Genomic DNA, 12,734 nt, shown 5'->3' on the forward strand with positions numbered 1-12,734 from the left:
AGTGGTGACGCAGATACAGCTCACTTTTCAGATAAAGGTTACGAAAGAATGAATGATTAAGGGTAGGCGTATTATACTAAATTTAGAAAACACAAAGTTGGAACAAATAATTTCCAATTGAAATATTTATAACACTATGTTGAGCCTTTAGTGGAATTGTATTTGAGAGCACATTCACTCACAAAATGAAATTGTATTCATTTAAGTCATCAATGTGATTGAAAAATTAACAAGTTCAAGACTCATGATTCAGTCCCAACCTCTAATTCAAGTTATAAGCTTTGCAAGTTAAAAAACAAAGGGATCAGAAGCACAGGATTTTTTTAAAATAAAAGTGCAGCTGTATTTTTTATTTTAGTCACAAGTAAATATTTATTTTTATTTTTATTTTAAATATAATATAAAGAAAAAAATATATTTAGTATACACAATTATATATATATATATATACTTATTTATATGTATTATGTTATGGGAGCTTGAAGTAAAAAGATTCACTCATTTAAATGTACATTTGGTTGTGGCTGTTGGTCAAGTGTCGAGATAAAAAAAAAAAAAGAAACATGTCGCTAAAGTCTGTAGGCGATTGTAAATTCTTCCAACGCTTCCGTCGGTCTTTATAGATTCACGATATCAATCAATATCGATGCGTTGCGGTCGCGTGACGCGCGCGTTCGCTCGTTTACCGTCACGTGACCGGAAGCGGTTGAGGGTGAGCGCTTTTAAAATGAAAACAAACCCCGCCGGTTTTTTTTGTTTTGCTTTTTTTATCGGCAATATAATGCATCTATTTCTCATGCTTGTGTTTTAAATGTAAGTCAGAGTCGATGAACGAACAGCCATGAGGCGGGAAACCAAAGCCGAGGAGCGAACTCATCAAACCGGGGAGAGGAGAAACGCGCGAGCGGCAAGCTAACGGTAGCTCGGCTTCAGACAGCTTCTGCTCGTCAACTGTCGTGATGGGCTCTAGACGAGTCCGCCGCTGCTTTATTGTGCAGTAAACGAGCAGCCGCTGACAACAGCATATGTAAGCTACTCTATCAATAAGGACCCTCGTTGGTCCGCGAGCCTATACTTGGTCCACCAGTGGCTCGCTTTGCTTGCTCATCGGCCCAGATGGGGACGTGCCGGCGTGGCCCTCTCATGTGAGACGACGCGCTCCATCATGGATGACTCGGACCAGGACTTTGTGGACCTCTACTCGAGGCCGTTGAAACGAGTCCGCAAGAAACCGGTTGAGTCCAGACCGCCGAGCGACGGAGAGAAGAGGCGGGGGGACCACCGGAGAGGGCCGCACGGGGACTCCGGGTCTCGTGCCGCCGCGGACCGGCGTGTGGTCTGCGGAGGAGGGACCGGACACCACGCGGGAGATGCCGAGTCGTCCGCTGTGCCCTCGGCAGCAGAACCGGAACCAGAACCGAGCTGTTCGCTGGCGAGAGACAAAGTGCTCCACCGGATGCAGCAGTTCAAGAGAGCCGGTCCGCAGAGGATGGTGCACAAGGACCAGGGTCATCCCGATGGCGTCCCTCCTCCTCCTCCTCCTCCTCTGACACAAATACATGGTGAGATCACAGGATGCTCTTTTTGGCACAGATTGTTAGTCTGCAGCATGAGTTGATGAAGATGATGATGACACAAGCATCATCCTCTGTGATTTGAGATGATACATCTGGCTGCAGGTCATTTGTTCCCGTTTGGTTTATATCTGTCTGCCTTCATGACGCCAGATGTCGCACATGGAGCGGCACTCGGTGGACGTGGCGTGTTTGTGTTCTCCGTGATGTCCAACAGTGGAGCTGGCGGAGTCTCAACATATTTAACTTTAAAGATGCCAATCAGTGCTTTTTTTGCTTGTTGAGACATTTGAAGAGATCTGGATGTGCTGAGCAGATTAAAAACATCATTCAGATATTTATTTATTCTTTATTTCAGACGCCAAGTTCCATATAAAATAACAGACATACAACTATAAAAAAGAGAGAAAACAAGAAGATACAACATACATAATACAGTTCATTAAAAAGTATGAAGACTTTTGTGCCAATGTCGTCTTATGTTCGAAGTAAATCGATAGCAGCTCTTTAGAGGGTTGACCAGAGCCTCGACTATACAGTTCTCAGATTTGTCCAGTCGTCACATGAAACCAAACTTCAATTGTCTCAAGAGCGCCTCACAGGTTGTACAATGAGTGTCATCATTTAGGACTATTGGAGTTCTAACGGCTGAGAAAATACAACGGATCTATATCGTAATATGAATATTAAAGTAAAAACTCCCTCTTTCTTTCTCATTATTTACTAATATTCAGCTCAATGTGACTCGTGTCTTTGTGTGTCGGGACCCAGATCCTCCGCACTCTTCCGGTTCAGGTCTCCGCCCGGGGCCCCCGGACAGCGACGAGGCTCTGGCCCTGCGGCTGCAGCGGCAGCTGGACAGGGAGGCGGCCGAGGCCCAGACGGCGGACCTGGAGGACCGCGGCCTCTTCTTCTGTCAGATCTGCCAACGAGATCTGTCACGCATGACCCCCGAGGGGCGAGCGCAGCATCTCAACCGGTTTGGACTTTTATTTCTTCTAAATTGTCTGCGTTTTTTTTTTTACCGATGCTTTTTTCATCCGGAGTGAAGCGGACTGACGCTCTGAAGGCGATCCCTCTCTGCAGGTGTTTGGATGACAGCGAAGGGAACGCTCCGGCCCCGCCTCCTCCGCCTCCCGGTGTCCCCGACTGTCCCATCTGCGGCCAGAAGTTCAAGTCCCAGAAGAGTCGCTCGGCCCACCTGAAGCGCTGCTCCTCGGACATGGGCGTCGCTCCGGCCGTGCTGCTGCAGGCTCTGCAGAGGCAGACCGAGGAAGCCCAAAGCGCCCCCAGAGGTCACGCGCTGTGAGTCAAGAACACTCCTCCGAGCTGACGCTCCGACTCCACAAGCCGTGATATTCAAACTGTTCATGACGATCCGCACGTCGGCCACATTTGACTTGCGGTTGCCAGGTTCCGGTGAGACCGAGTAACCAACTGGACCTCACGTTTCATCGCTTGCCGATCACCTCGCATCAGAATATGAGGACTTAAAAAAAAGAAAGAAGATGAATCAAACCTCTTTCTAGGCTTTGTCTATTGATTGTGTTCCTTCTCTTCAGCCCGCAGGCTGGCGGCACCAAGAGAAAAGGGTCGTCCAAGCCGGGCCTGCCGGTGAGGAAGAGGCCGAGGAAGAAGACGGCGCCCCTGGACGAAGAGGCCATGGTGGCCCTGGCGTTGTCCTCCTCCCTGCTGGACCAGGAGCAGCGGGCCAAGAGATCCCAAACTAACGCTGCTGCCTCGCACATCGCCATGACGACAGCATTGAAGGGGACAGACACAGGTACAAGGACAGGAACCGCTATATATATATATATATATATATATTAGTGCTGTGAAAAATAACGCGTTAATTCAATTACAGGTTTAACTAGTTTTTTTTTTTTAACGCATTTAACGCATGCGCAGAATGAGCTTCCAATCCGTCTGTTGTTGGTCGTCGACGAAAGAAAGTCACTTGCAAAATGAGCTTCCAATACACCACTTCAATCTGAACTCTGTCCGCTCTCATGCAGACGGTCTGTTCATCGGTAATGATCCTTCCGCAGGTTCACCTCCGGAAACCTTGTGACGACTTTTACTTCCTGTAGATCAGGGTCTCAACACGTCGATCGCGACCTGCCAGTCGATCGCGGCGTAGTGTTGGTAGATCGCATGACATTAAAAAGATTGGCCCGCCCCCTGACATGTTCTCTAGAGCACGTCTTTGTTCCTTTATTAAACTAAACATCTGTTGTTGATCGTATCTCCACAGCAGCATTTCTATCTCTTCGCGTTGCGTTAACACTTATCGATCACAGAGCTCCGTGCGCGCGCATCGGGACCGAGTAAAAAAAAAGTCACTTGTCAATCTGTCCACCTGTCCGTGTCCGGGCGGTGAGGTTTCCACTTTGCAGCGGTGTCCCCGCCGTCCCTTTCATCACGGCCCAGTTCATGAAGAAAACCCACACAGTCAGTTTCCCTCAGCAGCTGCTAGAGGAAGACTAGAGGCCTTTAGATTGTATCATGGTGGAGTTAATGGTTGACAAACAAGAGAAAAATGTTCTGTTCTTTAACCCTCCTGTTACCTTTACATTTACTAACATATTTTACCCTCGGTCAATTTTGACCCAGCAATTAAAACCCCAGAAAATTATTAGAATTAATATTGCTTCCCAAGTTTAAGTGTGAGGTACTTTATGTTTGTTTGTTGACTACCTAAATAGCCCTTTGAATAAATAAAAAGTTGATATTTCTTATATGTTTGACACAGTGAAAAACAGCCTGGGGTCAAATTGACCCCAAAGAACACCGACATTAAACATTGAATGGGGTCAAATTGACCCGAAGGTAACAGGAGGGTTAAACATTCTGTTTAGGATGAAGATGTATTAATGTTCCATATGGAAGAAATCTAAATAACTGCTGAGTTGCAGCACCATTGTATAGAAGAATGTATAAATGTATATATCCGTCTTTTGTCATAAATCTCTATGTTCTCACAAAATATACCGAGAATATCGGTAATATGTGATTAATCATCATTAATCCACAAAAACCTGTGATTAACCCGATTAAAATGTTTAATCATTTCACAGCCCTAATATATACAGTATATATATATATGGAGCGAATGTTAAAGATGAAGAGATATAGAGGTTTTTATTGTTATACAACAAAATTTCATTTAATGGCCCACAGCCAGCCAGGAGCAGCAAACAGAGATAGACAAGTACACAAGAGGAATAGAATCAAATAAAATGTTCTAAAAGTAAAATAAGATAGATGTGTGCATTTGTTTCCATAGTGTAATTGTGTAACGTGTCGAGTGTCTCAGTAATATTGTTACATTTTAGCAGCTCACCGTGTTGACGGGTGTGGTTTGATTTCAATAAAGTACTTTTCGTTGTTTATATCCAAATATCAGTGACAAAAAAAGTCTCATCAGCAAAATCGTTATAAAAAATAAAAAAAGGCAGGTATAAACTCGGATACCACTATTTAGTTTATTTGTACACGCTCAAATGACTCAAAATGCAACAATTTGGTATATTAAATATACACAAATCATATGAATCCTGTTTTTTGCATACTTTAAGACAACCGTGCAGTAGACGGGCTCGCCATTGTTCTAACCAGCTCTCTGTCTCTCTGTGTCTCTCTCTCTGTCACTCTGGTGTTCTCTCTCTCTCTCTCTCTCTCTCTGGTTCCTGGTGCAGTTAAGAGGCGCAGGAAGAGGAAAAAGGGCGGCGCCCCTCGCCCTCCTCCGCTCCTCCTCGTCCAGGAGGCGGAGGCGGCGCTGGCGAGGCTGCAGGGGCGCGTCTCTGCCCTCCTCCTGCGCAGCCGCGCCCCCTCCCCCCCCACCCCGCCCCGCCGCCCCAGCAGACTGCCCGGCCGGAGCGCCGCTGCCGTCCTCTGGCAGAAGAGCACGCTGCTGGGCGGAGCCTCCGTCCGTCTGTCTGACTTCTACACCCCCGAGCTCCGGGAGTTCATCGCGCCGTGGGAATCGGCAGCGGTGAGAGGCCGAAGGCGGATCTGACTGAATGTTGAGCGTGTGTTTAAAAAAATAGTTTGAACCAAATGCCTCTCGAGATGGAACTACCAGACCGTGAGTGTGTGTGTGTGTGTGTGTGTGTGTGTGTGTGCTTCTCCGTCTTATCCTAGAAATACAAAGGGGCGCGTCAACACAATCGTCTGAAGCTGTGATGGGAGACATTGTGTTATTTCATTCATCACATCCCAGCCCCGAGGTAAATCGATGTTGTTGTCGTCCACTTCTAGACGGATGCAGCCTCCTCCAGCCTCGCCGACGGGCCTCAGCCTTACGTCCAACCGGTGAGTGAAGGGACCCCCGACCCGGAGACCGGGGCCTCCCAGATGTCCTCCTCTCCGCCGGCTCTCTCCGCCAGCCGGGCGCTCCTCCTGGACCTGATGGAGCTGGCTGAAGATGGCCTGACCCTCACCCAGTGTGGTCACCCTGCGTCAGGCCCTGACCACGGTAACTCTATCAGTGTTCAGTTAACAATGGGGTGATGTCAAAATGAACCAAGGAGTGTGTCTCTGTTCCCGGGAGCGTTTCTGAGAGGATTGATTGTCTGTGTGGGATGTCAAATCTGGCTGAATTAATTTGATCCTTTCTTGTTCTGGTTCTTCTGTGTAGATTCTCACAAAAATACATCAAAACTGAAAACGACAAACCGTGATGATTCGTTCCTGCATTTGTTAAATTCCTGCTTTTGGGTTCTCGTCTCCTGCCCCGCTGCTGCAACCCGCCGGCCCAAACGGTCGAAGCGGTGACTTATTTGCTTTTGGGTCCCGGTCGTCTTTGTTCCCACAGATGAGCGGGCCGGTCAGATCTCAAACCCTCGCCTGAGCGGCTTCGTCCTGGAGGAGTCCGAGGAGCCGGCCGAGCTCCGTGCGAGCGGCTTCCTGCCAGAACCGAGGAGGGGGACGACGGCTCGGTCCCCCGAGCGGGGCGGCCACCGCTCGGTGAGACCTCTCATCTCATCGGTCGTTTTTCTGTCGAATATCTGGTGTCTTCTTGAGACGCAGCTCTCTTCATTACATCCCTTCTTACGGAGTTTTAGGTCTACATTCTGACCCCCGTGTTTCCTCTCTAGGTGGCGCTGTCCAGACTGGCCTCCGACCTGAGCAGCTTGGTGAACAACCCTCAGCTCAGTGACCTGCAGCTGCAGGTGGACAGTGGAGAGGTCTACTCCGCTCACTCCGTCCTGCTGTATGCTCGATGCCCCCTGCTGGCAGAAATGGTAAACGGCCAAACACACCCTTCAAAAAGTAGAACCAGGACAATTCTGTAGAAATCTGTTTTCATAGTTTTGACTGTTAAATAATACATTTAGTGGAAGAGACACAATAAAGGCTTTAATACGTCACATTAGTGGACACTTAGCAGCCGGTTGTTTCAGCCCCTCTAATGAAAAAAGAGCTTCCAGTGAATTTCAGTTTTGTGAAAATGATCTCGCCAGTGATTTTTCAACCTGTCCAATACCAAAAAATGTATATTGAAAGGAATGTGTACTGTGTGTTTTTTATTTTTACAGCTCTGTCCAAGACGAGATTTTATTTTTCTGACTCGTATTTCTATATTCAGCTCTTCAATCTCGATGACAGTTTTCCAAGTTCTAAATTTAAACATCGTTTCTCCTTCTCTGGCTCGCCTCCGTCTTGTATCGCTCTAAATATGCCTAAAGGGAATCTAATCACCTTTCATTCTCTTTTTGGGCAAAGTGGTTAAAGCGTGACATAAATATCCTTTTTCCCATAAGGAAGACCCCATTATTTACAGCTGGTCCAATGAATGAAATGGCCTTAGGATCCGCATCTTCCTCTCTCTACCAGAGGCCATCACCATTGTCTGTGTGTGTTTATAGTTTTACGGTATTGAATGTGTTGCATCCTCCCCCGTCACTGTTTTCTCTCTTTATTGTTTGTTTTTGTTGCATTATAAACCTGACATGAAAAAAAAGAGAGAATACAAAAGAAGCCTCTTCTCTCCTCGTCTTCCTCCCCTCACAGGTCCATGAAAGTGGTTTTGGGGTGCAGGAGGAAGGCGGGCCTGCCGTCCAGCGAGTGTTGCTGAACGACGTCCCGGGCCGGGCGGTGTTGGCCCTGCTGCAGTTCCTCTACACGGCCCGCTGCTCCGTCCCGGCGGCGCTCCGGACTCACGTGCTGGAGCTGGCCTCTCGGTGAGTGGGCGGGACGCGAGCCGGGACTCTGCTCTTCAACTTTAACCCCAAACATGTCGGCTGATCTGGTGACCTTCAGGTTTTAGTTCTGCTTTGTAGCATTGTATGTTGAGCAGCGTGATGTCGTGCTAAATTTAAAGAACCCACGTCTTCTTTCACCGTGGTTCTGTGTGCCGCTCGAGAGATGCGTCTGAAAACGGTTGAAACATTCCTAAAGATGACATCGTGGGTCCTCGCTTCCTCTCCTTGTGTTGAAGGTTTGACTTGCAGGAGCTACAACGGCTTTGCGAGCATCACCAACGGGACCCGGAGACTCTGGGAGGTGAGGAAGACCACGGGAACCAGGAGGAGAACCACCAGGAGGAGAACCACCAGGAGGAGAACCAGCAGGCCTTCGCGGAGCTGCTGCGCTCCATGTGGGACGGAGAGGATGAAGACGAGGGCCCCGGTGCAGATGGAGGACGGCACGAAGAGGGGGAGTCGGAAGACCATCGGGCCGACGACCTCGCGTCACGGGACCGGGAGATCCGCGAGGAGAACGTGAACGAGGAAGAGCTCGAGGAGATCTACGAGTTCGCCGCCACGCAGAGGAAGAGGGAGGAGGAAGAAGACAGCACTGAGGAGGAGGAGGAGGAGGAGGAGGAGAAGGGGGACGAGGAAGAGGACGGAGAGAAAGTGTTCACGAAACCGGCGGAACCCCAAAGAAGTCCGCCGGGCCTCGGCCTGGATCTCAGCTACAGCCGCCTCTTCTCAGACTCCTGGGGGGTCTCCGCGGGGCCTTCCTCCTCACCCTCCTCTTCGGCCCCCGCTAAGACCCCCCCCCCTCAACCCTCATCTGGACCCTCTTTGCTTCGGTCCTCAGCGAGCGTGGTTGACGACCTTTCCGCGTCCAGCCTGCCTGTGCTGGGTCGGTCTCCGGGTCCAGCGGGTGACCGGGGCGGCGCCGGAGACGAGGGGACGGAGGATCCGGCGTTGAAGTGCACCGGTCCTCGTGGCGTTTGGGTCCCTCTGGACAATCAGGACCCTGAGCTCATTGTGTTGTCCGACTCCAGCGAGGAGGTGGAGGTGTTTCCCCCCCGCAGTCCTTCGCCACATCCCTCTGGCGCCGTCCAGAAGCCGCAGAGCTACACCCAGTTAAAACCTCCGCCGGTCCCGGAACCCGACGAGCAGAAGAACCGGCCCAGGAGTTTAGAGCGGAGTCCCGATGACCCGTCTGCGGCGCCAGCTCAAATCCATCTGGACCCCTGGTCTGAGCAGGATCCAGCGGACTGTTCTCCAGAACTGTCCTGGCTGATCCCGTCCACGCCGGTCCAGCCCGGGAGACGCACCGCGACCGGCGCCACGCAGACTCCGAGCAGCGTGTGCCGGACGCAGCTGTTCCCTAAAGGCGAAGCTTCCCCCGCTTCGCCGATTGTCACCAACCGAGTGCAAACCTCCCACAGCCCTGACTCCGCCCCCGTTTGCCCACCAGGGGGCGGAGCTCCCCCGTTGATGCTGGACGAGACTCGCCGCTCCAGCGTCGACCTCGACTTCTGTTCCCAGAGCCCTGAGCTCTCGCGCTCGCCGCCCTCGAAGCGGGAAGCGCGCCTCTGCGTGCGGCCGCCGCCGTGCAGCAGCACGCCGCTGCACACGGAGCTCCGCGGGGGCCCCGCCCCTCTGCGCGGCGACCCCGAGGAGAGTCGGACAAGTCCAGGAAAGGACGGGGCGCCGCCCGAGAGCCCGGAGGAGACGGAGTTGGGGAGCTTTCGCCTTTCGCTCGCGTCTGACCCCTCGCATCCGCCCTCCTCCTCCTCCGGTGGCGGAGGTCTTCGGGGGTCACGGAGGCAGAGCGGATCCTCCGGTCGGAGCCGTCGCTCCGCGGGGTCCAGCGGTCACGACGACACTGGGTCTGAGCTCAAGGGGAGAGGATTAGGAAAGGACAGGGGAGAAGGAGAGAGGGGAGGAGGAGAGAAAGACACGGGTGATGAGGGCGAGCAGGAGGACGCAGCGGAGGGCGAGGCGGGTGTTGCCCAATCCAGTTTCCAGCGGCGCTCCGTGGACGAGCCCCCCATGGCGTTCGGCGACTCGTGGGGCCTCGACGCCGTCGACCTGGAGGTGACCCCGGGCTGCTTCAGCCTGAGGCTGGAGGACAGCGGAGCGTCCAGCCAGCAGGGTCAACGAGACGCAGCCAGGTCGTCCTCCGCTGCCGGCCGCCGTGTCCACCTACCGGACGGTCATGTGACCTCCTCCCCTCCCCCCTCAGCCCACAGCGCACAAGCCCGTGGGGGCGTTTCCTTCACCCCGTCGCCTCCTGACCCCTCCAGCCAGACCACCCCAGAGGTCATCAACAGCCTGCTGGGCTCCAACATATGGGACAGCTGGGATGAGGAAGAGGAGAAGGCTCCTCCTCTTCCTCAGAGGGCGAACCCTTTGGCTCAGCTCAGAACACCAGGTCAGTCGTCTCGCTGCAGTACTTTTACTCTGAAGTTTTATCAAACCTCCATCTTAACGAGAGTTATACTTATTTTTATACATATTAGTTTTCCCAAATCATGCAGACGTTGATGTCCTCCTGCTTTAACCCTCCTGTTAGCTTCACATTTACTAACATATTTTACCCTCGGGGTCAATTTGACCCCAGCAATTAAAACCTCCAGAAAATTAGTAGAATTAATGTTGTTTCCCAAGTTTAAGTGTGAGGTACTTTATGTTTGTTTGTTGACTACCTAAATAGCCCTTTAAATATATAAAAAAGTTGATATTTCTTATATGTTTGACACAGTGAAAAACAGCCTGGGGTCAAATTGACCCGAAAGAACACCGACATTAAACATTGAATGGGGTCAAATTGACCCTAAAGGTAACAGGAGGGTTAAACATCTTAAAGCGATGGAGTCACACTTCCTCTTCATGTGCACATTCACGCTGAAAGGTGTTTGTAAACCAATCGGATCGTCTGCTCAGAAAACCATATCAACAACTACCAGCCCCAACATTCGTGTTTCCTTTTGTTTCCATGGACGACCAAACGGACACAACACGGCAGCTCGGTGTGTGTTTGGCATCATGAATAAATCATCATAAATCTTTTACGCCGTCTAAAATCATCACATTAGCAGATTTGTGAGGTTTTGGTATCCGCCCCAGAATGCATTGCAGGCCCAGTAACCGGTGCTCCATGTTGCCCACACACAGTGAACTAGTTCCAGTCTGAGGAGGCGTGAACATGGACCATCACATAAAGATACATCTCTGATCACGTAGTTCATTTCAGGGTTTTTTAAGGAATGTGTTTATGTTTATTATTTACCTAAAGAACGTTTTTAATGCGATGCGCTCGGTTATCTTGTCGCGATGCTCTGGTGCAGAACCCCGACTCTTCATCAAAGCCTTCCTGTCCGTGTCTCATCAGCGCCGTCACGCAGGAACCAGCAGCGCCCCGTGGTGCCCATCACGCCGCTGCCCCCCTACTCTGACATGGACACGCCGGAGCTCAAGAACAAGCTCAACAGGTCAGCAGGTCACTGGTAGCCCGACACCGGCCTCAAAGAAAGGAGGAGCAGAGGCCGCGTGTTTCTCTTTCTTATCGGGCTCCGATCCGGTTACCTCCCACAGTGTGTGTCCCCTCCCCCTTTCTGACTTTCCTCTCTGTGCAGGTTTGGGGTTCGGCCTTTACCGAAGCGCCAGATGATCCTCAAACTGAAGGAGATCCACCAGTACACCCACCAGCTGGTCAGCTCTGAGGAAGAGGAGGAGGAGGAGGAGGAAGGACCCTCGGCCACAGTTCCGACGAATCGCCCGACCGCCGGGTCACACGTTCCTGGAGACCGAGCGGTCTCCTGCACCCAGAGAGTGAAGTTCAAAGAGCCCACAGCGCCGCCCAGAGAGGAGGAGGAGGAGGAGGAGGAGGCGGGGCTTCATTCTGCCTCGCAGGGCTCCAACAGCTCGTCAACCGCCGCCAGTGAAGACTCTGAAAGGTCTGATGTCTATTCAAGCGTTGGCATCATCTTGGGTGTGAAGTAACGGCACACTTCAGCCAACATGAGCGTTTCTTGCTCTACAAACTTTCAGAGGGCTCAATCTTTATTTTGTACACACTTTTTCGTTTTCTGCGTTCATTATTTTGTGTTTGGAAAAGAGTTAAGTGTTTCTTTTTATTTTTTTTAGAAGGAACAAAACTTCTACCATCTATTTTTTTTTCATTGGGTTCATAAGATGCTGTTTTGTCTCATAAATATGGAAAATAAAACCCCCTCCATGTCCTCTCAGCAGGTCCAACCCCGAGCTGTGCCTCCCCTCCGACTCCGACAGCGACGGCGGCATCTCGGCCTCCCAGACGGCGAGCCGCCACCAGGACCGTCTGCGGGCGGTGCGCTCCTTCATCCTGGCCGACCCGCGGCTGTACGGTCAGATCCTGCGGTACCGGCCTCTGGTGCTGTCTCAGTTCCAGGAGCGCCTCAAAGCGGCCGGGATCCGTCTGGCTGCCACCAAGCTGCTGGACTACCTGGACTCCCAGTGCATCACCGTCACCACGGCCAAGCCGGGCCACAGGAGGCGGGGCCAGAGGCCCAAGGCAGCGGGGGACCGGGGGGCGGGCCGCAGAAGACCGGCTACGGCCCCCAGTTAAAACGTTCGACCCGCATGGAGCCGCTTGGAGCTTCTCTGACGATGACTTGGGGCAGATCTTGGTAGAAGTTGATTCCTCGAGAGTTGACGTCGGGGTTTTATGTTAAATTATGTTTCAGGACCGATTCTGCAATCTAGATTTTCAGGTTCTAATGTTACATTATGAACCCACTTTGTAAATAATAATAAAAAGTTAAGGATGACGTGTATATATGAAATGGATTTGAAGCATCCCGTCATCTTATGTGTGCGATGGTAACGTCCCAATAAAAAAAATATTTCAATTTCAAGTTTCAATCGAGTCGGGTTTCATGGAACAACTCAGGACAATAATGGCTCATTAATTATGAATGCATCATTATTTACAAAT

General features: G+C 51.1%; 1 protein-coding gene across 5 annotated transcripts; it reads left to right on the plus strand.

The window, feature by feature from the left end:
* The first annotated feature begins 723 nt into the window (after window positions 1-723).
* slx4 (SLX4 structure-specific endonuclease subunit homolog (S. cerevisiae)) lies at window positions 724-12,661 on the plus strand. Of its 5 annotated transcripts, none has more exons than XM_056408540.1 (13): window positions 724-1,562; window positions 2,346-2,553; window positions 2,661-2,879; window positions 3,137-3,357; window positions 5,273-5,568; window positions 5,835-6,051; window positions 6,391-6,542; window positions 6,674-6,820; window positions 7,590-7,759; window positions 8,017-10,190; window positions 11,151-11,250; window positions 11,395-11,715; window positions 12,008-12,661. In XM_056408540.1, exons 1-13 carry the CDS (start codon window positions 1,166-1,168, stop codon window positions 12,363-12,365), a joined length of 4,980 nt encoding a protein of 1,659 aa, XP_056264515.1. In that variant the 5' UTR covers window positions 724-1,165; the 3' UTR covers window positions 12,366-12,661. The 5 variants fall into 5 exon arrangements, with proteins under 5 accessions (XP_056264515.1, XP_056264517.1, XP_056264513.1 ...); XM_056408542.1 differs by having other exon boundaries at window positions 12,011-12,661; XM_056408541.1 differs by having other exon boundaries at window positions 1,520-1,562; window positions 2,309-2,553.
* The last annotated feature ends 73 nt before the right edge of the window (window positions 12,662-12,734 follow it).

This window comes from Pseudoliparis swirei, chromosome 24 (assembly GCF_029220125.1).
Source record: "Pseudoliparis swirei isolate HS2019 ecotype Mariana Trench chromosome 24, NWPU_hadal_v1, whole genome shotgun sequence".
In the NCBI taxonomy this organism is placed as follows: domain Eukaryota; kingdom Metazoa; phylum Chordata; class Actinopteri; order Perciformes; family Liparidae; genus Pseudoliparis; species Pseudoliparis swirei.

Coding starts and splice junctions, on each gene's coding strand:
- slx4 (XM_056408538.1), top strand. CDS start 1,166: ATGGATGACTCGGACCAGGACTTTGTGGACCTCTACTCGAGGCCGTTG. Junction 1,563..2,308: donor TCCTCTGACACAAATACATG/GTGAGATCACAG, acceptor ACTAATATTCAG/CTCAATGTGACTCGTGTCTT. Junction 5,569..5,834: donor CGCCGTGGGAATCGGCAGCG/GTGAGAGGCCGA, acceptor GTCCACTTCTAG/ACGGATGCAGCCTCCTCCAG.